Source organism: Zonotrichia leucophrys, chromosome Z (genome assembly GCF_028769735.1).
Source record: "Zonotrichia leucophrys gambelii isolate GWCS_2022_RI chromosome Z, RI_Zleu_2.0, whole genome shotgun sequence".
NCBI classification, from domain to species: Eukaryota; Metazoa; Chordata; class Aves; order Passeriformes; family Passerellidae; genus Zonotrichia; species Zonotrichia leucophrys.
In genome coordinates, this window is record NC_088200.1 from 29,222,233 (window position 1) to 29,248,851 (window position 26,619).

A 26,619-nucleotide genomic window follows, 5' to 3' on the forward strand; every position below is an offset into this window, starting at 1 on the left:
GCGGCCCGCCGGCTCCAGGCCCGCCCGGCCTCGGCAGCGCTATTCCCGCCACAGCCGCCGCACGTGAGGGGCCGGGGGGGTGGGGGAGGAGCCCGCCCGCGCCGCGCGCCCATTGGCCGTCGGGCGCGGCACTTGACGTGGCGGCAGCGCACATGTGGCCGCATTGAGGGCTCTCGGCGTTAGCCGCCATCTTCTGTCGGCGCACAGTGCTGGCGGCCGTGGGACGGAGGTAGGAGAGGGGCTGCCCTGAGGGAAGCGGGGGCCTTTTCGCGGCTGGACCCTCACCTCTTCCATCCCCACCAGCGCAGCGCCTGGGCCGAGCGCGCTCACTCCCGCCCGCCCGCCCGCAGGCGTCGGCGAGCCTCGGTGCGGGTCGCCATTTTGTGTTCTTTGGCGGTACCCTCCGAAGCCGGGCGAGAGGCGGGCGCTGATGTGTTCTGTCTCCTGCAGGCAGATCTGGCAGGGCGCAGCGTCATGGAGGAAGACTGGAATGCGGAGATAGGGGATGAGGCGTTACTGCCATCCCTTGAGAAGGTACGAGTGGAAGGGGCAGCTGTGGCGATGGAGTATGTTTGTTTCTCTAAGTTTTCTTTCCTCCAGCCCTTGTCCCTGCAGCCTGAGTGGATGCTGGGCAGTGGCGTTGGGATGTTTGGAACTATGGTAGGCAGCCATAGGAGCTCATTGTTACCGAAGAGAGGAGTTTTTCTCTCCACTAGCAGTTTTCTTGCTGCTGTTTTGTTCGGATACTAGAGATTGTTACGTGCTTAAGTGAGCTCGACATGTCAGCTCTGTATAATGTGATTTTTGGTAAGTTTCAGATGCAACCAGTATGCCATTTAGCGTGAAGTGCATCTTTCAGAAGATGCAGAGGGCAGCTTATTTCCAGCGCATGATTTAGTAGCTGTGTTTGTATTTACGTGCTTTGTTAGGCCTGAAGTCGTCATGTTGTTGTGCCTTTTGTCTTTCTGCAGGTTAGCTTGCTTGAGAGACCAAATGACACCTCACCTGTCTTTAATTCAAGTGTAGACTCATTTGGTATGTGAAAGGCACTTTTGACTTTACTGATGTTTGGAAGAGTTGGTCCCTTGAGGATTGTACAGGATTAAAGGAAAATACAATATTATTGTGATATTTTCATGGGACCCCCCATGGAATAGCAGCATCAAATTATATAGATAACATAATGATTAGGCTTCATTTTGGACTGGCAGTGCTTTATTTACTACAAATATATAGTCACATATAACTACTAAAGAGGCAAAGATAGGTTTGAATTTTAACTTACAATTTGAATTTTAACCTACATTTTTTTCTAATTGTAGGTACTGATGAATTTGTGAACTCACAGCATCAGCCAGTGAGTAGTTTTGGCAGAGGAAGAAATTTTGCAGCCAAAGGTAACTTCCAGTAGTAGTTGAATTTCTAATGGCTGATTGTGTGTGATACATTAAATTTTGCCATTCACCACTTTCAATCAGCAGGCAGGTTCAGCTCCATGAAATTAGAGTTCTGTCGTGCGTGACCGTGGCTTGGGAAGTCAAATGCCATCACTCCAAATGCCCTCCTCTTCCTTCGTCTTTTCCTGGATTTATATGCTAAATGCCGCATGGGGTGGGATCAGCTTTCCTGGCTCTGTCCCATCCTGTCTTGTGCACCCTCACCCCTTCTTGCTGGCGTGCTCATGTGAGGGGCAGAAAAGGCCTCAATTCAGTGTGAGCACTGCTCAGCTCTAGCTGAAAACGTCCCTTTTATTATCAGTACTGTTTCCAGCAAATCCAGGGCACAGCCCCGTGCCAGCTGCTGTGAAGGAAATTGGCTCTATCCGAGTCAAACACAGCACAGTTGATTCTTTGAAAAAATTCTGTACCATCCTTTTTGTTGAACCCTGTTATGGTGGGTGAATGCTAGGCTTATTTGGTGCAGGGCACTAATGTCAAGCAGTTTTGCTGTAGGCTCTCCAGCAGCAATTACGAAGTAACTGGTAAGCTGTATTTAAGATGTGTTGTATTTAAGGATGCTTGGAATGCTGTCGTTTGTATATGAGGCCTTAAGGTGTAATTTTTTTTGTCTCTAACTGATGTGGAAGAACCAGACTGACTGACATACTGGTATACACACCAAGCTTTGGTGGCAGAGAAGCCGCAGATGCTGTGCTAGGAGAACTTGATGGTGTATCTGCATCGTGACTGTATCAGATGATGCTCTTTGTCATTACAATATGATAGAATAGGTGTTCAGCTGAAAAATAAGGACTAAGGAGTAAATGATCCAAGGTGATTGTTTGGGCCTTAGATAACACCTGAAACTTAAGTCTAAAATGAGGAATACCTTGGTTATGCGTATGGCTTACGTTTATACATATGCATGTGTTTATTTCTTTTCTCAGAAGAATGACTAAGGAAATTAAAAATAAAAAAATACACTACATACTTACTGCTGACTGAATAGGTGGCTCTGAGTAATAAAAAATAGAACTCTGCAGATCTGAAAGACATGTTTTCAAGTTCTCACTTCATAGCAGGCAGCAACTGGCGTTGCCACTTTATAGTATCGGTTAAGAAAACTGTGGAGGGACAAATGCTGTCAGTTGCCCTTGAACCAGAAGTCTTAATTGATCTGCCTGCTTACTGAAGAGTTGAAGTTTGTGGCTTGATTAGCATATACGCATGTAAAGTCAAATACTTAATGACCTAATGTTTGATTTATTTTTTGAAATTGTACAGGAGAGCAGTACTGTTTCCTGTCAGACTTCTTGGCAAAAAGTACATCTTGTCTTCATTTTTTTCACATGTTTAGGCAAGTCACTCAGTTGTATATTGAAGTTCTTGTGAAATCATTAGACAAGGACTGAGAAGAACAATTACCAGATATGAGGGGCTTGACCTGCACATTAGAATTAGGCAAACATCAGTGATTGTGTGCTATGCTGTGCTGCAGGTTTTCAAGAAGGAATTGAAGAAGATGCCATTACAAAAAACAGAGGCTTTAAAGGATTTGGACAAGGTGAGCATTAAGTTGTATGGTTTGTATGATGCCAGCATTCACTGGCATTTCTTTCTGGCTTTGCTCGTTCCCAGAGAGTGAGCAGTCAGGAGTGAAAGTGTTGACATGAATTTTCTTCATCCAGGTGAAAGGCACTTGATGTGCTGATGCACAGTGAGCACAGTGAGTTACTGTGTGCTGTGCTGTATTGTTGCAGGTTTTCAAGAACGCAACACTGTAGATGGTGCTAGTACACAAAACAGAGGGTTTAAAGGATTTCGTGGTGGTTTTGGACAAGGTGACAGTAAGTTTGGTGTTTTTTCATACGGAGTGGTTTGTATGGGTACAGTGTATGTTTGGTGATCTTCCTGGGTTTTCTTTTCTCCCTAAGAACTACCAGTACAAAGGTGAAATCAGTAAAATGGCTTCTGTTCCTCATCCAGATAAATGGCATTTGATCTGTACATGCGAAATTGAGCAAACTGTGTTACTTTGTGTTATGTTGTGCTGCAGGTTTTCAAGCAGGAAATGGAGAAGATGCTGTTACACAAAACAGAGGGTTTAAAGGATTTCGCGGTGCCTTTGGACAGGGTAAGTTTGTTGCATTGACTGGTTTGTTTGATGGCAGCATACACTTGCCATTCTTTGTGGATTTTCTTGTTCCCTGAGAATGAGCAGTCAGGAGTGAAAATGTTGAAGTGAATTCTCTTCATCCAGGTGAAAGGCACTTGATGTGCTGATGCTCAGTGAGTTACTGTGTGCTGTGCTGTATTGTTGCAGGTTTTCAAGAACGCAACGCTGTAGATGGTGCTAGTACACAAAACAGAGGGTTTAAAGGATTTCGTGGTGGCTTTGGACAAGGTGAGAATAAGCTTGATGGTTTGGTGTTTTTTTCATACGGAGTGGTTTGTATGGGTACGGTGTATGTTTGGTGATCTTCCTGGGTTGTTTTTGCTCCATGAGAACTAGCATGGGGAATTGAGAACTACTACTACTGGTTCTGTTCTTCAGCTGTGTTGTGGAATAGCAATGGTCTTTTTAAAAAATGAATATTTTTGGGTATAGTACAGTATAAGTTTGATTTAATCTGTTGTTGGCACTGTTTCTCTGCAGATTTCTCTGTTGGAGCAAATAGCTGGCTTTAGTTGTAGCATTTCATGATACTAGTGTGTGATTTAGAAGAGCTGATCAAGCAGCTACCCTCCATCTGTGCCAGCTGTTCAGGAGCGAGGGGCAGTGTTTAGGCCATTTGCACGTGATTTAAGATGCTCTAGTGGCACTAGTGACCAGGAGTGGGCGAACTGAGGTGTGGCCCCTCAGAGAGGGTGTAGCATGGCAGGTAACAGGTGCATGGCAGGGCAGTGAGGGTGTGGCACAACAGGGACCTGTGGTGTGGCAGTTTGTGGCAGTTAGTGCAGGTGGGGCGCAGCCATTGTCCTGGTGATGGGTTGTGTGTTAGGTTGGTGTGATATTTCAGCTGTGGTTTTTTTTGTTGTTGTTCCCCCCACCCCCTGTTTACTAGATCCAGTACTGATTTACAAGTGGTCAAAAGTGGTGGCTGTTGCTGCCACCAGCAAGGGTTTGCTAACCTAGACAGAGCTCCTCCAAGAGGGAAGAAAGTGTCCTGGCCACTGGCTGCAGCAGGGGGTGTCTGAGCCTGGTGTTAGTACCAGAGGATGATGCAAAAAACCCTTGTCTATGGTGTAAGCAGGTAGGTGATTTACTGTGTCTGAGGGCAGAGCTTAAGAGGTGGAAGGGCCTAAGGAGTATTCAAGGAAGCAAAAGAGAAATAGAGTGGGGGAGTAACGCCCTTCCAACTGTAAGATGAGCTCTGCCCCTCTTGCTGCCAGGCAGGAGGAGGAGACATAGTAGATGGGGGAGAGTAAAGAGCTCCCTCCCAACCCCCTCTGCTTTCCCAGGTGCTCTTACAGAATAGGTATGAGACCCTAGATCTAGAGGGTCAGGCAGATGATACAAAAGAAAAAAAATCTGTCTGGAGAGTCATGCAGTTGTACTTATTCTGTCAGATGGATTGCAGCCTCAGGTCTTAAGAAGAAAGGAAAGGTGGTTATAGTAGGTGACTCCTTTCTAAAGGGAACTGAAGGCCCTGTCTGTTCACTGGACCCACCCCAGAGGGGAAGTCTGCTGCCTACCTGGGGCCTAGCTACAGGATATCACCAGGAGATTCTGTTAACCTCTTGAGCCCTCTGGTTGTTACCCACTGCTGGTTGTCCAAGTCTGCAGTTATGAGCTTGATAGGAAGGGCACCAGTGCATTTTAAGATGACTTCAAGGCTCTAGCTCAGCTGGTTCATGGGACAGGAGCACAGGTGATGCTCTCCTGTCATCCTTCAGTAGCAGAGATGAATGATGAAAGGAATAGGAGAACCGCATTATCAGTAACTGGATTAAGGGCTGGTGCTGTCAGCAAATTTTGGTTTTTATGATCATGGGGCAGTTTTCACAGCAGCAGGCCTGTTTGGGTCGCGTAGGGTCCATCTGTCTAACAAGAATTCTAGGCCAGAGTTGGCAGGGCTGATTGAGGGGGCTTTAAAATAGGTTTGAAGGGGGAAGCAGATGAAACCAGGCTTTCTAGAGAGGAGGCTAAGGGTGATAAGCCAGAGTCAGCAGTGAAACCAGCCCAGCTGAAGTGCATGCAGCATTGGTAACAAGAGGAGCTGGAAAATGTTGTACAGGAGAAAAACTGTAACGTAGCAGCCATCATGGAAATGTGGTGGGATGACTTACCCAACTAGAGTGTTGCAGTGGATGTCTGCTTGCTCTTCAGAAGGGAGTGGCAAGGGAGAAGAGGTGGAGGGTTCACTTTGTATTTTAGAGAGAGTCTCAACACTACAGAATGTATGATTAATGATGATAAAGTTGTGTGTCTATGGGCAAGGATCAGCAAAGGACCAACAAGGCTGACATTGTGGTGGGTGTCTTACAGACCGCCTAACTAGGAGGAAGAGATGGATGAATTATTGTGTAAGCAGCTGGAGGATATTTCAAGATCTTTAAGCCCTTGTTCATGTAGGAGATTTTAACCTACCAAACTTACCAAAACCTGGGAGCTCAGCACAGTAGGGAAGACGGAATCTAGGAGCTTCTTGGAGTCTGTGAAGGACAGCTTCTCATCACATCTGGGGAACTACAGGCCTGTCAGGCAGCCTTTGGTGCCTAACAGGGTTATGGAACAGGTCATCTTGAGTGTGATTATATGGCACATACAGTACAGCCAAGGGATCAGACCCAGCCAGAGTGGATGTTGGAGTGGCATGTCCTGCCTGACCAATGTGATCTCCTTTTGTGACCAAGTGACCCGCCTAGTGGATGAGGGGAATGCTGTGGATGTTGTGTGCTGGGACTTCGCAAAGCCTTTGACACTATCTCCCATAGCATATACCTGGAAAAGCTGTCAGTTCATGGCTTGTCATGTGCTGGCTTAAGAACTGGCTGGCCAGCTGGACCCACAGAGTTGTGAATGGTGCTGCATCCAGTTGGTGAGCAGTCAGTCACTTGTGTCCCCTAGAATCTGTGTTTGGCCCAGTCCTGATTAATATCTTTACTGACGATCAGGATGAGGAGATTAATCTACCGTTAGCAAATTTGCAGATGACATTAAGTTGGGTGTGTACGTTGATCTGCTGGAGTGCAGGAAGGCTGTGCAGAGGGACCCAAACAGGCTGGATTGATGGGCTTTCCCAGTGCATCTAGCGATATACTGCACAAGTCCAGGTGCTGGATCCTGCCCTTGGGTCACAACAGTGCCCTGCAGCACTACAGGATGAGGCAAAGTGACTGGACAGCAGACAGGCAGAAAGAGACCTGGGGTACTGAACAGCCAGCTAGACATCAACCAGTGTGGTCAGGAAGGCAAATGGCATCCTGATCTGGATCAGCAATAGTGTGGCCAGGAGGGCCAGGGCTGTGTGGTTGTCCCTCATACTTGGTACTGGTTAGCCTGCACCTTGAGTACTGGCCCAGTTTCGTCAGTTTAGGAAGGACCTTGAGATGCTGGAGCAAGTCTAAGGAAGAGCAACAGGGCTGATGAAGAGTCTGGAGCACAGGTCCTACAGGGAGCAGTGGAGGGAGCTGGGTGTGTTTAGGCTGGAGAAAAGGAGGCTTAGGAGAGACCTTATCACTCTCTAAACTGCCTGAAGGGAGTTTGTAGCCAGGTGGGGATCAGCCTGTTTTCCCAGGCAGCTAGTGACTAGACAAGAGGAAATGATCTTAAGCTGCACCAGGGGAGGTTTAGGCAGGACTTCACAAAGAAGTTCTTCACAGAAAGAGTGATGAAGCATTGAAATGAGCTGCCAGGGAGGTGGTGGAGTTACTGTCCCTGGAGATGTTAGGAAAAGCCTGGACCTGGCACTCAGTGCCATGGTTTTGTTGATGAGGTTGTGTTCAGTCATAGGTTAAACTTGATGACCTCAAAGGTCTTGTCCAACCTAGCTGATTCTGTGATTTCTGTAATTTTATACATCATTTGCACCTGTGTGTTACAGGTACCAAAGATGGACAAAGAGGTATACCTCAGTCTGGAGCTCTCAGCTTTAGAGAGAGAGGAACTCTAACAGATGGTGCAGGTGAGACTTTTTAGTAGTGGGGGTGAACTGTACAGATTTCCTCATTGGTGAGTTGGTGGGAGTGTAGCTAATTTTTCGCTTGGTTGGGACTTTAAGCAACGTGATCTTCTAGTATGTGGCAACCCTGCCCATAGCAGGGAGGTTGTAACTAGGTGACTTTTAAGATCCCTTCCAACCCAAACCATACTATCATTTCTATGCATTTCAGAAGTGCTCCTTCGTGTCAGAAGAACAATTGATTCGACTATATTTGGTTCAATTAATTGTTTTTAGTAAGTGTTGCAGAGGCCTTGTGGTAATACTCATTGAGGACATAAAACAGCATCTTTAATAATGATAGCAATTAATTTCTGTTAAAAAACAATTTGCTTTTTTACCAGCACAGTTTCTATTCTTTCAAAAAAATTAAGACCATTTTCCCACCTTTTTGACTGAAGCCTGTTGTGGGAGGGGAATGCTAGACTTGACTAAGCAGAACAGCAGCACGTTCATGCAGGGCATTGGTGATGAGCCATTTTGCTGTAGACTCTCTAGCAGCAATTGTGAAGTAACTTGCTAGCAAGTTTAATGTCTCTTGTATTTATGGATACTTAAGGTACTGTCTCTTACATGTCAACCTTTAAGATGTAGTTTTTATTTGTTGGTGTGGAAAAACCAAACTGACTGGTATACACCAGGTATTGGTGTAGAGGAAGCCACAGATGCTGTGCTAGGAGAACTTCATGGTTCCTGTACGAGATGATGCTCTTTATTTTTACATTATGATAGAACAGCTAAATGCTTTCTGGCAAAAAAGTATCTTTCTTTATTCAGATATTTAGGAGAATCACTTTGTTATATTGCACTTTTTACATGAATAAAATAAGGACTGAGAAGAACAATTACCAGAAATAAGGCATTTGATCTGCACATCAGAAATAGGCAATCAGTGATTGTGTGCTATGCTGTGCTGCAGGTTTTCAACAAGGAATTGAAGAAGATGCCATTACACAAAACAGAGGCTTTAAAGGATTTGGACAAGGTGAGTGTAAGTTTGTTGACTGGTTTGTATGATGGCAGCATACACTTGCCATTCTTTGTGGATTTTCTTGTTCTCTGAGAATGAGCAGTCAGGAGTGAAAATGTTGAAGTGAATTCTCTTCATCCAGGTGAAAGGCACTTGATGTGCTGATGCTCAGTGAGTTACTGTGTGCTGTGCTGTATTGTTGCAGGTTTTCAAGAACGCAATGCTGTAGATGGTGCTAGTACACAAAACAGAGGGTTTAAAGGATTTCGTGGTGGCTTTGGACAAGGTGAGAATAAGCTTGATGGTTTGGTGTTTTTTTCATACGGAGTGGTTTGTATAGGTACGGTGTATGTTTGGTGATCTTCCTGGGTTGTTTTTGCTCCATGAGAACTAGCATGGGGAATTGAGAACTACTACTACTGGTTCTGTTCTTCAGCTGTGTTGTGGAATATGAATGATGTCTTTAAAAAATGAATATTACTGGGTATAGTGCAGTATAGGTTGGGACAATGTAAAATATTGTATACAATACAAGTTGGAGTTAATGAAGTTGTTGTTGGGACTGTTGCTCTGCAGATTTGTTGGAGTAAATAGTACTGACTTCAATTTTAGTATTTCATGATACTAATTTTATACCCTCTACGTGCTATATATCTGTTACTTACAGGTGGTAGAGGTAGGCAAAGGGACGTACCTCAGTCTGGAACTCCTGATTCTAGAGAAAGAGGAATTCTCACAGATGGTGCAGGTGAGGCTTTTTATGGATTTCCTCATTGGTGATCAATGACAAAGCAGTTCCTTCTTAATTGTGGCAGATACTGTCACTAATTTTTCTTCCTGTTAAGAACTTTCTGCAAATGCTAGGTATCTTGGTTGTGTGCCTGGAAAGACATGTTTGTAACTCATTTGAATTTTAGTTACTGGCTTTTCAAAGCTGTAATGTTACATAATCTTTTTCTTTGTCATGCTGAGGCTGGTTAATGCACGGTGAAGGGGAGGTGCTGATCCCAAAGGTGAAAGTAAGCCTTAAACTTGCTAAATTTAAAAGTTTTGAAAGATTTGATCTAGCCTTCTACCCTTCTACCCTCTGTAAGAGGAAATATTTTGTTGTCAGTGCTGAAAAGTATGGTGTATAGCTCTGACAGGCCACTTACTCCTTATTTAACTTTGTTTTAATTTTTAGGTTTTTTTTGTTGTTTGCTAGGAATTTTTCCCCTGTAGTCCTGCTGTGTTCTTCTGCCACTGATGCTGCTGTACCTGGCTATGTATGTTGTCCTACTAGAGCACAGTAATATATTATTCACAGAAGTACCATAATTCAAATTAGGAATGGGATTAAACCAGTGTAATGGTCAGTGGATGGCTGATATTCTCCATGTAAGAACATTTTGTGTGATAACCGTAAGAAACTTCATTGTAGAAAATATGGCTAGATGGCTCTTTACTCAGAGGGTGAGTTGCAGTGAAGCATTGGAACAGGTTGACCAGAGAGCGTGTGGATTTCTCATCCCTGGAAGTGTTCAAGGCCACATTCAGTTGGGCTTTGAGCACTATGGTCTAGGGGAAGATGATGTCCATCCTTTGGCCTGGGGGTTGGAAATGGATGATCTTCAGGGTTCCTTCCAACTCACGCCATTCTGTGATCCAGTGGTTAGTATACCTGTCCAGAAGTGATACTTAATATCTGAAGAACAATTGATTTGCCTGTGTTTGACTCAGTTTAACTAATGTTTTCAGGTTTTCAGTTCAAATAATGATTTTTAGGAATTTAAATCTTTACAGAGGCAGTATGCTAGTGCTTATAATGGACATAACTGCATCCTTAACACAGAACAGTAATTCTTTTTCATTACTATAGTGTAAAGTATTAGTGTGTTAAAAAGTGTTCTGGGCAGTGGTATGCAACAGTTGTATCTATCTGTGGAAAGAGGGTTTTTCAGAAAGACTAATTTGTTGTGTGGGAAGCATGTCCTTCCTTGTATTCTAAGAGCATGTGTCTGGATGATGATGGAGAGCCTAATTTAATTTTTGTGAGTATCTCTTGAAAGTGGGGTCCTTGAGTGAGTGTGAGACATGAATGCTTTACAAGACTGACTTCATATGGAGGTGAAAATGGGAAAAATGGAGGGAAATCCAGATGACATTTCACTGAACTTAACTTCAGTAGCTTCATACTTAAAATAGTTTTATTTTAACTTCTCCTTATATCGTTTTCGAACTTAAGTGGTTATGTTCTTAAGGTCCAAAGGTGACTTATGTGCCCCCTCCTCCACCTGATGATGAACAAGCCATCTTTGCACGTTACCAGACAGGAATGAATTTTGACAAGTATGATGAAAATGTTGTTGAAGTGTCAGGACTGGACCCTCCAGCAGCATTAATGGTTAGTGAACTGGTTATTATCACAGTTTATGTGAAGCATGATTTACAATGATGTGTAGTGGGTTCAATATTTGCAGCTAATGAAAATAGCTGCAATAAAAAATATCAAATCTTGCAGATAGTGTGATGTTGGAAGGAGGTGCTCCCCATTTGAAAGATAAAAATTTGAATTCAGAGTAACTAACAAACTACATAAGTGGTCCAGAGAAAGTAATACTGGATATATTGTCATTAAATTGTGGAAGAATACCAGTTTAGATATTGAAACAAATAATTGAAACAAAGAGGTCTTTGGCAACAGTTTCTGGCCAGGCTGGTATAATTACCTTTCTGAAGTCAATTGCTGAGGGATCTTCAAAAATGTAAATGAACATCTGTTGGGGTAGTATGTGTTTAGATAGAGGGGTTTTTTAAAAGTAATTTGTAGCCCTGTTCTCTGCGCTTGCAGTTCATTGTTTAACATATAACTTAGTTTATCTATAATGGGTGGCCAGTTTAAAAAGGCAAAAGCTCTTTTTAGGGAAAAGAATGAGAGAAGTGGAGAGGGGTTAGTAGTACCTGTGTTGAAAGAGAAGATGCAGAGGTGTTCTCCCCATCCATCTTGAGAAAGGTGGTCTCACTGAAGTTAAACTGGTTTTTGTCACCTGTGTTGCTTTTTGGTCCTGGCTAGGAATGTTGTTTTAGCTATCCTTACTGGTTGTGGTACAGAGACGATGTGTAACTCCTACATGAAATTAAGTTACAGATTTCAGAAGTTACAGATTAGGTTTTTTCCATAGCATGCTATGTGATTTTACTTGCTTGAATCTAGGTATATGACTTCTGAGCAATTCTCTCTTAAAACTAATAAGACCAGCTGAAAGCGTTCATAACATTCACTGTCCCGCAGACAGTGTTACTTGAATTGCTAGCATGAGCAGATTCTAGGGACGTTTGGGGCTTTTACCTTTTGGAGCCTTGGCAGTGTAAATGACTGGTGAGACTGCTAACTACTACTACTAACACACTTTAGTATTTGGATGTCTCTATCATACAGTAAGCATTTTGGATTTTAAACTTTATGCGTTCTGTGATTGTGTAATAACTATAAATAATTTTTTTCTTGCAGAGTTTTGCAGACACGAATATGTGTCATACTTTAACTGTGAACATTGCTAAAGCCGGGTACTCTAAACCTACTCCAGTGCAGAAGTACAGCATCCCTATTATACTGGCGGGACGGGATTTAATGGCATGTGCCCAGACAGGATCAGGAAAAACTGTAAGCATTTTGTGCAGTATTTATTCTACTGACAATATTTGATCATGAGCTTTCAGAGGGATGCCTCACTCTTCCACATCTCACATGCTTGACTGCTTGTTGTCCAGAAATTTCACTTGCACAGCAGTGTCAGGTATCAGGTACAGATATGAATGATGATAGGGTTGTCACATTTTGGCCTTTATCATCCTTTATTTTAGTAAACTAGTATCTTAGTACAGCAGGCCAGCCTTCAGAGATACAGATGTGAATTCAGAAGTATAGGCAGGCAGTCCTAGAAACTGTTTTTGTTTTGTGTGCATGTTTGTTTGTTTCTTTATTTTTCTGTGATGTGTGGATGAGTTTTGCATGTGTTTTGTTGGGTTTTTTTCGAACTTAACACTTCAGTGTAACTGTGGTGTGCAGGTTTGTCATACTTGGTTTGATGAAATCTGATGTGCACCTGTCGTGGTTTTTTGCTTTTAATCATGGAACACTGCTGAGAGTTGATACTAAGCTGAAAATTGTCTCAGCTTTTTAAACTAACATACCAAAATGTAACAACTGACAGGTGATGGATGTGGTTGTTTGGTTATGAATGTAACTTTTTGCTATTTAGTTTAGTGTGGAATCTTAGTTTTGTTTTAAGGTAGCTCGCTAGTTCTTTTGAAAGACCTCTTCTGTTTGCAGAAGGGGAAACATCTGATTCTGTGCTCTAAATATTCTGAATGGTTTTGTACAGATGCAGGTTTGTGGTTATCTGGGCTTATCTGGAAGTAAATGTGCTGATGTGGTGTAGCTGTGTTGCAAACTCATCTGCCATTCTAGTAGGTTTTGGTCTTGGATTACTTAATTATCAGGGTATGTAATCAGTGTATGGAACTGTATGGAAGGTTAGCCACTGCATGATTGTGTTCCTGTGTTACTGGACTGTTAAGATCCAGAGATCTACTTTTGTACTGATTAACAAGGTTGAATGTTCTCTTGTGCATTTAGGTCTATCCTTCTGCAGTCTGATGTTCTTGATCGTTGCGATTACTATCACTCAAGCTTTTAAGATTGATACACAGATTTTTATGGGACTGATGAAAGCTTTTAATCTTAAACAGCCCAAATACTGCTGTGGTTTCCCCCCCCCCCCTCCCCCCCCCAGGCAGCATTTCTTGTACCAGTTGTGGCCCAGATGATGAGGGATGGTGTAACTGCCAGCAGCTTTAAAGAGCAGCAAGAGCCGGAATGTATTATTACTGCCCCAACTAGAGAACTGATAAATCAGATCTTCCTAGAAGCAAGGAAATTCGTGTATGGGTAAGTGTTTGCACTGTTGCCTGGTATTGATGATTACTTTGCTTGAATCGGCAGTGATTGTTTTTTTTCATAAATACTTGAAGGTTTTTTTTGTGCCCATCAAATTACAAACGCTTGAGTTCAGATTATAGTACAGTTTAGCAGGTTTCTTACTATACCACGAGGGATTTAAGTGCCTAATCTTTCTGATACTGAGGTGGGTGGATGGAAGGCTTACTCCACCTTGAAGAGGAGATAAGTATTTAGCTTATCACTGATGAGAAAAGTGAAGTGTCTTAGAAGACTTGCTAAGGAAGTTTTCCTGTCTGACCTTTCAGGAGCCACTCCGACAGTCACTCTGACACCACCAGGGACTTCAACTGTTGGGACCAAATTCCCTTTGCAGCAGGTGGCTCTAGTGAGCTGCTTGCTGCCCAGCTTAACTTCTACACACACCACTCAGAGTCAGATGAGGTTTCCTCACTGATGCGACCCCAGGTTTCCCGTAGCAGAATCTCAGACCTCTGTTTACTTCAAGTAATTTCATTGTTTTGCAGCAACCTGTAACAGCTCAGAGTGTCTCCTGAAGGGACCCCTGAACAATGGAATCACAGGGCTGTCTTATATGCTCACAGTTTATATACCTAATATTTTGAGGTCTTTTTACTAAGTTATTTGCTCCTGCGGAGTCTGAGCGTCAGATGACCTAGCTAGTGATGCGGGTGGATGTGGCCTTTGTTAAGTAAAGGGTCAACGCTGGTTCCTGGTCTTTTGCGTGGGCTCCAGCAATTTCTTGCCACCCAGAGATCAGTCTGCAGCATGCACTGCAGCTGCACACTGAGCTACCTGCACTAGATATATTCTATATGAAGGAACTTTTTAGCTTGTCTTACGTCATTTATACTTGCTTTACTTTCATCTTGGCAAAATGGAAGTGAGTGTTATGGGCTTTAATTAATTTCCAGTGATGGTTTCTAATTACTCCTACTCCTGATGTTTCTGGTCTTAGATACGTCGTAGCTCAAAGAAACTCTTTGAGCTTTCAAAACAGAGCAAGAGATCTAAACTTCTCGCTAAGTCCTTGAATGTTGTGTGAGAGTACATTTGTACTAGATTTGTCATTAATCTTTTTACTAAGTAATAGGTTTTACCAGTACAGAAGAGAGCTAAATCTGTGTTATATAATGGTTTGTTATTGTTTGGAGGTGAAATGCAGAGCATCATCACTGCAGAATCTGGTGGGATAAATCACACTTGCTTTTATTCAAGCAAACTTACACTTGGAGGCTGTCTGCCTTCAGGAAGAAAGATCATGTTCGCCTATCTACTTACTAAATAAGTTCTTAAGAGCAGCTTCTTAATCTCTAAAACTGTTATATAACTTAGTAGCTGATTCTGTTTGTTATGCTGTTTTTAAACTAGATACAGATTATTTCATCATAAAATAATACTTGAATCTAGAAAGTTTCTCTTACAGCTGATTTGTAGTAAAAATGAGAATAAGTTAAACAGTATCAGGATGTGAATCTGTAGTGTCTAAAGAAGAGCTTGCGTATTCCACAGTTGAGATTCATGATCTTAGGCCCTTTGATTTATTTGCAAATAGGAATATGAAATATATATGTACACTAATTGTGGGATCTCAGCACCTCAGGACTGAGGTGCCGAGTCACCGAGACCACCCTTGGGGGGCTCGGGAGTCCTGGAATGTTGCCAGAAGTGCCTGGTGGCTGGACTTTGATCCTACACAGGAGACGACACCTGTATGAGGATAGGAGGGTTTCACCGGAGTGAATGGTGAAGGGATTAGTTAATTAGAGAGTGAAACACAGGGTTTAGGATTTCTGTACAGGGGGGTTTAGAGAAGTAAGATGGAGGAATTGGGGCGTGTCCTGTCCTTCTTCTCCTCCATCTTCTGTGGTGATGGTGGCACTTCGGGATTGGTCATTACTAAAAGTGCACTGGGCAATAAGGGTGAAAGGTATTGGGGAAAAATGATAAATATTGTATACGTAACATTGGGTATAAAGATAGGTGACTGCCCGGAGGGCAGGGAGTGTGCTCATGGCTGGCTGCTGAGCAGACCTCTGTCGGGCCGAGAGAAAATCTTTTAGATAAACAATTAATAAACACAGAGACCGAGAAAAGAACTGAAGCCTCTTCTCGTCCTTTGAAACGTGAGCTGCCCCAAGGCCACCCCGGGCCTTTCCAGGCCGTCCAAACAGCCGGGAATCGGACAACTAATGATGGATAAATACTGAAATTATGGGATTCCAGAGGGAATGTCTATTCTTGACAAAAGCTTTGTGAAAAAATGTGTTTAACTTTGGTAAAAATTTACCACATTTATCTGATTACCATTGTTGCATATGAAACTGAATTAGTATCTTTAGTAAAAGACCATTTGAATTTGTGTGTGAGAATACTTATTGTATGCATGTAAAGATCTTAGCAGAAGATGATAAAGATGAGCGTGTAAGCATGATTCAGAGCTGCATAAGGTAGGTGTTGCTTAGAGAAGTGGTTTTGTACAGAAGAGTATCTACTAGAGATCTAACAAAAATGCATGGTGGGAAGAGCACAGAGTAGTATAGTCTTTGGGTGGATTTGCTGTCTAATCCTTGAGTCACACACTGTGTATGGCCAATGTGTGTATTTATTGTTTTGCCCCTTTTAAAGTCTGCAGAGATTACTTCTGAAGCTCTAGAGGCATCTGTAGTGGTGGTTCTGCTTTCTCTGAGGATGCTGTATAAAGTCTTAACACTCTTTTGACTGTTACTGTTAGTAGGACTCAGTTGAAGAGAGGGGAGAATGCAGGCCAAATCAAGTGTTTGTTCCTAGCAAGCCACTTGGGCAGCCTCTGTTACGTAGCGTGTGGGGAACTGTAAGCTTACTCAGTGTGGGTTTCTGGTTTTGAGCACTGTTTTTGGACTGAGCTGTATGGTGAAGGAGTTAAACCACTCTTAAACTGATTTGTGGTAGATCTGATTATTTTATATGAATTTTGATGAAACAATACTGTTTGCATACTTACATGATTAATCCAAACCTTTTCTACACGATAGAACTTGTATAAGGCCTGTTGTGATCTATGGAGGTACGCAGACAGACTATTCAATTCGTCAGGTAAAGCAAGGCTGTAATATACTGTGTGCCACTCCAGGAAGGCTTCTAGACATCATTGGAAGAGGAAAGGTAACATCTTAACACTTCATCTGAATTCCTTAAATACCCTTAACTAAAAGACAAAATACTGTTTTTGGTTCTTTTAAATTAATGGAAGAAGAGATTGGCTTTCAGTGGCTCTATCAGTATGCTGCCTTTGTACAGGCACTGAAATATAAGTGATGTTTATCTTAACTGTCTGAATTCCTTGAAGTTTTTGAAGGAGTAGCCTCCTTCAGTTCTTTTCAGAGACAGCTGGATAATATCTGTCTAAATCAAAGTGGCTGCAGTGGTCATGGCAATAAAATTTTATAGCTTAAGTACCTGGAACACTTTCACGTAGTTCTTGTGGCATATTCTGTAATAGATCTTCACTTAGTGTCCTGTTTGTTTTGCTGCAGTGGCTTTTTAGCTGTCTCACACTATTTTCATACTGATCCAAAATACAAAAAGCTCCAGGTTATATAGTACTATATTTGAATTTCTTTTTCCCCAGTCATTATAAAATCATATTCAAATTTCTTCGTGTTTGTTCAGTGATATTCACTGAACAAACAGATTTTGGAAAAACACTTGGTAGTAAACTGGAGATGAGTTTTCTGCAGTTGTCAGGCTTTTAGTCAAAAGTGATAGTCTTGTTCAGCAGTGGTGAAGTTGTAATAGTCTTAGTAATGCTTTCTGATGTAATTCTTTTTCAGAAAAATAAAAAAGGTTTTTGGGAATCTTTGAGGGTTATGAGAGAATCTGAGAAAACTCAGACATAATTCGAAAAGAGATGGGCTGAATTATAGTTGGTCTCTAAGCTCTGGTTTGCATTGCTAAACCAAGTTCTGAAGCACCGTGGTGTGTGAATTTGTGCTGATTAAAAGGCTAAGTAGAGGTTTAGATGTAAACAAATTGTGATAACTTTCACTTTTTATTAACTCTAAAGAAAGAAGTAAAAGGTGGATTTTGGCAATTAGGGTATTTTGCAAGTGCATACTGTCAGTGAACCAATAGTGTTTTTCTTTGACTGAAATACTTGCAGATTGGCTTGCATAATGTGAAATATTTGGTGCTAGATGAAGCAGACCGCATGCTTGATATGGGTTTTGGTGCAGATATGAAGAAGTTGGTGTCTTTCCCAGACATGCCACAAAAAGAGAAACGCCAAACACTAATGTTTAGTGCCACTTTCCCTGAAGAAGTTCAGAGGTGAGTAGAATAAAAATAGAAATAAATCTGAAGATGTATAGAACTAAATATCTGAAGAGTTAAGAACACTCTTATTTTTAAAGGCTTGAAAACACTGAAAGCTACGATATTAATATTTATTGCTTAATTTAAGCAGGTACTCTAAAACATTAACTACTTAATTTAGGTGGGGACTCCTAAGCAATTTAGAAAAGTTTTCTCAATGCTTTTAAATGCTACTTCGGCAGAAGTCCTCACGTTCCCCCCATTGGTTTCTTATTCCTCCCCCACCGCATCTCTGCAAGCTGAAAACCAGTGATGTTGCTGATAACACCATTGACTAATGAGACATAGCAGTTACTGCTCAATTTACCAGCATTCATAGTACTTAATTCTTACTTAGATAATTGGTGTTTATTTTCAGTAGTTTTAAAGCTTCTACAGATAGGTTTATGATACATCTTATGTGTTTACTACTCATTAACTTTAAAGTTCTTCTCACTTAAGGGAGCAGTCTTCAACAGATGGTATGGTTGCTGACTAACAGAACAAAACAACTAATTCCCAGCAGATGGAAACTTCTTAGTACTACTTCTGCTTTTTGAGACCTCAACACCTAAATATTCACTGTTAAATCAGAAAACTCTTCAAACTTCAGTCGCAGCACTGCAAACAGTTTTGATGAATTCTGTTGTAGGATACTGTTAAGAGTGTTGGTAATGCAGTGAGTCAAATCCGGACAATTTTCTTTGGTTTCAAAAAGTCTGAAATATCTTTTTTGAGGCAGGGAGAAAATACTTCTCAGTAGCTTGCTGTCCTGCAAGAAAGAGGGGAGTGGACTGCTTTCTCCCATTCAGTCAGGTAGTGCTGACCACTGATGTGGAAATGTATCACCTTTCTTAAAGGAGGACTCGCTTGTTGTGGCTTTGGTTCCTTGTCCAGACTTTTTTCACATGGTTCTTTGTGTGGAAGAATAATCTTGTAGTGAACTAAAAATGACCTTGTTTGCTTAGCTGGTGGTCAGGCATTCAGATGATACTGTACACAAATATGGTTTGTGTTCATTCCATGTGTTTACTTGTTTCTTCAAGAATGTGGTCTCACTTGCCAGTGTATCCTGGGGAAAGACCAGGTGTGTATATCTTCCTGTGACACAGACAGTGTGCTCTGATTCACTCAGGTTTTGGGTTTAAAGGAAGAATCTGGGTCCCTTTTAGGTCTGTTCTTATCATCGTGGTTTTGCTCATGCTTTTGTTTTGCTATGTATTTTTCTTGCATACTGGGAGATGAATCAAGAGTACTGTAACTAGCAGCGACTGAAAAGAGATTCCTTGAGCTCCTTGTTGAAGATATTTACTGTCTGCTTCTGTTAAATGAAAAAACCCAACAGACCTACCTTTTTACTGTCAGTCCTGCAGTATTTACAAGTGCTGGTGGAAGACTTCGAAAACATGGGTGCTTGGATCGTGGTTTGGAAGTGCGTAATAACATAAGAGTCCTAGAAGCATTTAGGTTGGAAAAGACCCATAAGCTGATAAAGTCTAACCATTAACCCAGCAACGGCAAGTGAACTACTAAACCAATGCCCCAAGTGCCACATATGCATATCTTCTAACTACCTTTTGGGGTGGTGATGCCACTGCCTTCCAGGCCAACTTGGTCCAATGCTTGGAAACTCTTTCAAGGAAGATTTTTTTTTCCTTAGACCTTAGCTGGTCTAAGCCTCTCCTGGTGCAGCTTTGAGGTGGTTTTTTTTTTTTTTGCCCCTGTCATTCTTGTAACCTTTTGAAACTGAAATGCCTAAAGGTAAAGTTCACATTTTAGAGTGTGAAAACCCTTGTTTTCTGGAGTCAGTTAATTCCTGGATGTAATGCTTTCCTGGTGCTGAAGTCAGGAAGGCTAATGATTTCCCCATACTGTGCTACCAGGAGAACTTGAAACAGTATAATATTTTGGTAGTGTTGGACACAGAGGTGCGTTCTTTGGACCTCTTGGGTTCAGATCGTTCTGCATTTCTGTTAAGTGAATATAATCAGGTTTAACATAACATTTGGTTTTACACCTGAACTTGTTTCTGTCGTTACATAGACCTTTGATCTGTTAGTTGAAGCTCTTTCTGTACCTGTGAGTTGAGGGAACCATGCATTTTTCTAGTTGACTGGAGAACTTTAATTTAGCATTTGAGGCTTTATATCTTCCACTAAAAGGCTGTGGTTTAATCACAGGTGGCAACTAAGTACTTTATAGCTGCTTACCCTAGAAGGCTGCTCCAGGGTCTCCCTGAGGCCTTCTCTTCCCCAGGCTGAACAATCCCTCTTGCAGTCTGTCTTGGTAGGAGAGAGGTGCTTTGGTGTGTTACCAGGTTAGTGGCTTCTGTGAATTCATTCCAACAGGTCCACATCTTTCTTACGCTGGGGATCCCGGAGCTGAACACAGGTTGGGTCGGATCTCACAATATCAGAGCAGAGGGGCAGAACTGCCTCCCTGCCCCTGCCAGCCGCATTGCTTTGGATGTAGCCCGGGGCACAGTTGGCTTTCTGGGCTGCAACTGCACCTTGCTGGGTCTTGTCCTGCCCCTCATCCACGAGCACCCCCAGGTCTTTACCTCCAGGTCTAATTGGGATCCATTCTCTGTCCTGCCTGTACTTGTCCTGTCCTATCAGCCTCTGTAGATGATTTCTCTTTTTTGTAAACCCCCTCTAGTACTGGAAGGCTGTAATAAGGTCATTCCAGGCTTAATAATCCCCACTCCTCAACTCTCTGTTTATATTCAGAGGAGAGGGGGTGCAGTCCTCTGACCATCATTGTGGCCTCTCTGAATCTTCTGACATGTCTGTCTTCTGCTGAAGATGCCACAGCTGGATGCAATACTCCAGTTGAGGTCTTAAAAGGCAGAGTAGAATCCCTTGACCTGCTGGTCACACTTTACACAGTCCAGTGTGTGGTTTGTGTACTGGACCAAACTATGCAGACTCTTCTGGCTTTTTTAAAATGTATATAAGACTACTTGTATTGTTCCTCACTAAATGGAAGATAAAAATATTATTTGTGAATGTTGCTTAAACATAAATGAAAATAGGTGCTTTTAAAGCAAGAATAACTACGTAAGATTTTTCATGTTGTTCAATTTTATCTCTTTTTCAGGCTAGCTTGTGAATTTTTGAAAACCGATTTTTTATTTGTTGTTGTTGGACATGCGGGTGGAGCATGTAGTGATGTTCAGCAAAATATTCTTCAAGTTTCTCAGTATTTCAAGAGGGATAAACTGATAGAAATTCTACACAGCATAGGTAACTTTACTTAATGCCAGTTGTTCACCAGAGAATTCAAACTTGCTTGGCTTTAAAATTGTGTTTGAAGGGTCATGGCTGTATGATTTTGTTGTGTGTTGCATGCTTTACAAGACTGTTGATGAAGCTTGAAGCAGAACTGGGGAGCTGCAGGTTTTTAGGCATATTTGTGTAGGGGTATTTCATAGTCATAGGCTAGTTTGGGTTGGAAAGGACTTGTAAATATAATTGAATCTAATCTAATGCCCAGTATTTGTCAATCATTCATCTCTATTAAGTACTATTAGACAACCTTCCAGATGACTTTCGGCTTTATATGATCAGCTACAATACTTAAGCATCTGGGGATACTATCTCATGATTACAGGGTTGTTAAAATTATTGTGTGAATGTTTGGGCCTGTGTTTTATTAGTGTCTAGGATTTTTCCGTATTTGTTTTGTATGTCTTGTTTTAATGCTGAAGACTGAATGTGAGTTTGGAATCAAAAAATGGTCTGTGGAGTCTTGCTGTTCAGTGCTCAGGATAATGTACTGCTTTGAGCCACATGCTGTAGAAAGGAAATGCATGCATGTTGCAGGGAACAGTTTTCATTTTCTCTTTTTATTGCGGAGAAAAACAATGTATGTGTCTTCACTCAGTTTCTCTGTTGATACAGAAATTGATGGATTGAACTTATTTAGCTCAGAATAGGGAAAAAAATTGCAGTCATACTTAGAAGACTTTATTCAAAATGTGTGCCTGTATTAGGTGTTAATATAAATAAGCATTAGGTGTCAATATAGATAAGATTACTCTAAATAGTGAAAATTGTGTCATGATTCAAACTACAATGGCTTCAAACTTTTGTTCAACATAGGTAATGAACGAACTCTGGTCTTTGTGGACACAAAGAAAAAAGCAGACTTCATTGCTTGCTTTCTTTGTCAAGAAAATATACCAGCCACTAGTATCCATGGGTAGGTATTTTTAAAGTGAAAAAGAACTTTTGTTGAGGACTCACATTTGGCCATATCTGTGTTGTTTAGCTTGCCATGTGTTCTGACAGACACCAGAATATCAAGGTTGAAGAAGGGCTAAAAGGATCTTAGCAGATGCAGGATGTTTGTGTATATCCTGTGGCTGTTGGATTTGTAGGTGTGTGAAATCCATATAGCTCTTTAGAAGATCTGGCCTTTCATTCTTGGTGAGCCTGAATTGCTAACCCACAACCCCCTTGTGTGAGAGGAGGTTCTTAATACATCTCTGTAAAATTACTGTAGTGTGAATTGAGGTATATGTAGAATAACTGGTTCAGTGGAATCTATTGAACTGTCATGAATGTTACTGGTTTCTGAGTAACTGTCCTAACTTCAACTCACAAAGGTAAAATTACTGTTCTCTGGAGTAGTGGCCATATCTGTGCAGTGTAGCTTAGCATACCAGATGTCACTAAATATCCCATGTTAAGATCCTGAAGAGCACTGGTTAGCTTACTAATTTGTTTTCTTACCTGGGCAATAAAGAACGTTAGTGATTTCTGATCCACTGTAGTTCAATACTGGATAATTTGTAAATAGTCTTCAAACATGGAAACACCAGAGCAAATCTAGTTTTCTTGTTGCAATGATAAACAGAAGACAAATTCTGTACTGTTGACTGGCCACAGTTTTTTTAGTATATCTGAAAAGTGGCCTGTGCAGGGGGCTGTGTAGACTTTGTCTTTGCTATTCTGGCTCCCTGCTACAAAGCTGTAGGAAATTGTAATCAGTTAAGCAAGTGGATTGTTTTGGAGAGGTAGTGAGTTTGATGCATAATTATCTTCAGTTCTTTTAAAAAATGTCAATTTCTCTAGAGACTTAAGTTTAAACAGTTGCTCTGTCTTGCTGTTCTTCAGTTAAAAATGCAGAAAACCTAAACTGGGCAGTGTATGAGTTATTTGGGTCTTTTTTTGTTTTGCATCCATTGTCCCTATTCCCCCCCCCCCCCCCCCCCCCATGAGCTTCTTTCCATGAACCATTTAAATTGTATCATAAATAATACTGTGAATTTTAGAGATACCCATTCTCAACCTTGCTTTTTTTCTAGAGATAGAGAACAGAGAGAGCGAGAAATAGCACTTCAGGATTTTCGTTCTGGAAAATGTCCAGTTCTTGTGGCAACCTCAGTGGCAGCAAGAGGTCTGGACATTGAAAACGTTCAGCATGTCATTAATTTTGATCTTCCTTCCACCATCGAAGAGTATGTACACCGAATTGGGCGAACTGGTCGTTGTGGAAATACAGGGAAAGCGGTTGGCTTCTTTGATAACAATTCAGATGGTCATCTTGCACAACCTCTAATTAAAGTGCTTTCAGATGTAAGTTTCAGATCTTAGTGCTGAACTTTTTCTGTTCTTTAAGATTTCATTTGAATGTACTGAACAACTGTGACATTTTGGGTGCACTTATGGAACTCTTGATCTGAATTGGTAAAGCAGTCAAAGTCTCTGAATTGGTTTTCCTAATTGCATAGGCTCAGCAGGAAGTTCCTGTTTGGTTGACAGAAGTTGCTTTTGAGACTGAAGGAGGACGACTCCCAGTTAATACCCAAAAGGTAGGTCTGGAAATTAATTGAAAGTCCTGGCTATTAGAACTTTGTCTGAGACAGTTTAAAACTGTCTTTAGTGGTATATATCCAGTAAAGCCACTGAAACTGTTCTGACTGTATTTGTCCCTTTACTTAGTTGCGCATCTTCAAAGAATTCACTATTACTGAAACTAATTTCAGACAAGCTGCCTGACTTGGGCTGTTACAGTGTGGCCCCTTACTAGCTGCTGCAGTCGACCTATAAAGTCAGGATTCCTCTGGAAGAAAACATTCATGCAAACATAAACAAAAGCTATAGTTCACAAATTTCTGTGCTACATGTGTATGGTGGGAGCAAATAGTTCCTGATTATACAGTTACTGCTTGTTATGAATCACTTAGTCAAGCAACTCAGTTGATTGAACACTTCAGTTAATTATAGTTAGGTAAATGCCCTGGTCTGGTCTCTGTCAAAATTCTTCATATCTGTTATGGGGAGAAACCTTCTAGTCTCTTGCTGTTAGTAATTTCAGATTCTGTACTTACTCCTATTTGAAATTGAAAGCTTTTCCTTCATGTCTTGATTCCATAAGAACTTTATCACAGATCAGTTGCTTCCAGGTGTTACATAGTACTTTGAGACCATAGTAGAAATAACTGCTCTCAGTGCTTACACAGTGTCTGAAGCTTCACTTCAAGCTCTCATCTTCCTTTCATTAATTATCTTTTCCCATATGGTAGTTACTGAAAGCTTTGGATGGTTTGGGTGTTTTACCTGGCTGGCTAGTCCCTTTACTAGATCATTTTTCTGGGAGTATGGGGATTTCATGGGATGTCAGATACACAAACGTTGCTTCCTTCTCAAACTCTCAGCCTCACATTACAGCTGTTGTGTATGCTTGCACAAACCTTTTCTTGCAGAGTAACTCTTCACTCAGTGGATCCTTCTTACATATTCTACAAGAAATACTCTAGTTCAAGGACACTTTATTTTTGCTTTTTTGCTAAATTGCTTTCAGAGGTGGATCTCACTAGATTGCTTCCAAATGCACGTCTCCAGCCTTTTAGTGTCTCCCAGCATTTCATCAAATCCATAATTTCTAGGTCCAAGTCCATCCGTGGCCTTCACAATCTCTGAGTAACCAAATTTGACTGTGACTCTTTGTCCAGAACAGAAGAGATTTTTGTGTGAAATCTGTCTGCTTGCTTTGGGAATGCTACCCTTAGTATCACATACATGCAGTGCACCAGCTCCTTGAGTTGAAGAATGTGAGGTTCTAATTATTATGAGATCTTCACATATCAGTCTGACAGAAACTCTTCATTTATAATCAGCCCCATTTTTCCTGATAAGTCCATTTGATAATCAAATTATGAATTTGAAAGAGGAATCTATTGGAGGATCTTATATGATTATTTTGAGGCAGTCTTAGAGATTACTGAGCTTTATTCTTTTTCCAGATGAAAAGGATTTGCATTACTGGGAAGGTAATGCGCACAGTCATTCTGTAGTATGTAGTGGAAAAGGAAGTTTTTTTCCCACAATTGTATGAACTGATTTGTGTTGGGTAAGAAAAGAAGTTGAAATGTAAACTGTGGGAAGTGTTATTCCCACATGTGATAAAAATCTGAGGTTGGCTAAACTGCAGTAATTTTGCACCAGGGTAAAAAAGTCCACACATATAGGAGATTAATGATGAAGACTTCCTGAGTGTTCAGATTACATTGAGATAGGTGCATGCAGAAAGTTGAGATTGTTTTGTGGTGACTTACCATTAAATGATTGAAAGTATTAATAATTCTAAACTAGGACCTGTTGTGTTTCCTAGAATTACAGAGGCAGAGGCAACGTGAATGCAGGAGAAGTAAAGATGGACTGTTCTGCAAGAGAAATTGAGTCATGGGATTAAACTGCTTTATACCAGACTGGTTTGTATTGTGTTTTGCTGTAAGTGAAATGTTGCATGATAAGATAATCTTGTGAAGACCCAGTTTGGGAAGGAGCTTTATGTAAGGGTTCACCTAAACTTTGTTTTGCAGCATGTCAGTTAAAAAGTTTGAATCTTGTGTTTTAAGATTTTTTAAGATGATTTAAGGATCTGTTAAACAGCACTTCAATAAAAGTTTGAGATGTGCACTTGGATTGTTGCTTCTGTATCAGCTATATGTCATTGCAGTTTCACAAACTGGAACTAAAGGTCAGTGGTTACACCTCATGAACATGAACATGAAAAATACATGTTCTTTACGGAGAAAGGATGAAGAGAAGGATGGAGTCCTGTGTTGCATCTAATAGAATTAGTTTTTAGCTTTGACTGTTATAAATACACTTCTGCTGTCTCTTTTGGAAAAGTTTGCTTTAGAACAAGCTTGGTGCCTTATATTCAAGAATTTTCCCAGGCTTGTAGAAGCTGTAGGAGGTAAGCAGTCACTAACAGTTCTAGATTTCCATAAAGTTGCTTTTTTATTTAATTTTTTTTCTTATCAATGCAGTGTGCTACAAAGATGCATATCATTGGATGCCCAAAGAAAAGAGCAAGGTCATTACATTTTGCACAGCTGAACAAGCTTACAGGCTTCTCATGGCTTGCTATTTAGCACACAGTGCTGAGCACTATGTCTTGTACAGTCTTCCCACTAAATCTAGGGAGATAATACATCTAAATCTTCTTACAGCATAGGAGCCATAGTACCCAAGCTAGTGAGAATCAGAACTGACTAGGCAATACTAGGGAATCTCTCATTGTGCAGAAGTGAGCTGTCGTTCTTTGTATGAATATCTTTGGAAAACTATTTACTTAAGTATCTACTTAGAGAAATACTGTTAATTTTGTGGACTGTAATTTTACTGCTATATATTATACAAAAGGAGTAAAGTCTTAATTGTGTACTTGAAAGTGAGCTGAATGGACAGTATACTTAAATTGCTGCTCATAAGTAGCGGATATATTTAAGCTTTGCGT

General features: G+C 41.2%; 1 protein-coding gene across 2 annotated transcripts; it reads left to right on the plus strand.

Annotated features, from left to right (window-relative positions):
* Positions 1-90: 90 nt before the first annotated feature.
* Positions 91-25,799, plus strand: DDX4 (DEAD-box helicase 4). Of its 2 annotated transcripts, none has more exons than XM_064735510.1 (22): positions 91-229; positions 451-534; positions 972-1,035; positions 1,323-1,397; positions 2,938-3,003; positions 3,200-3,286; positions 3,496-3,573; positions 3,763-3,843; positions 7,487-7,567; positions 8,523-8,588; positions 8,779-8,859; positions 9,241-9,321; positions 10,814-10,956; positions 12,064-12,216; positions 13,349-13,503; positions 16,548-16,677; positions 17,675-17,841; positions 20,965-21,110; positions 21,969-22,068; positions 23,177-23,447; positions 23,603-23,683; positions 25,486-25,799. In XM_064735510.1, the coding sequence occupies exons 2-22, from the start codon at positions 475-477 to the stop codon at positions 25,564-25,566; spliced, it is 2,247 nt and encodes a 748-aa protein (XP_064591580.1). In that variant the 5' UTR covers positions 91-229; positions 451-474; the 3' UTR covers positions 25,567-25,799. The 2 variants fall into 2 exon arrangements, with proteins under 2 accessions (XP_064591580.1, XP_064591581.1); XM_064735511.1 differs by having other exon boundaries at positions 3,200-3,280; positions 25,486-25,798.
* Positions 25,800-26,619: the final 820 nt, after the last annotated feature.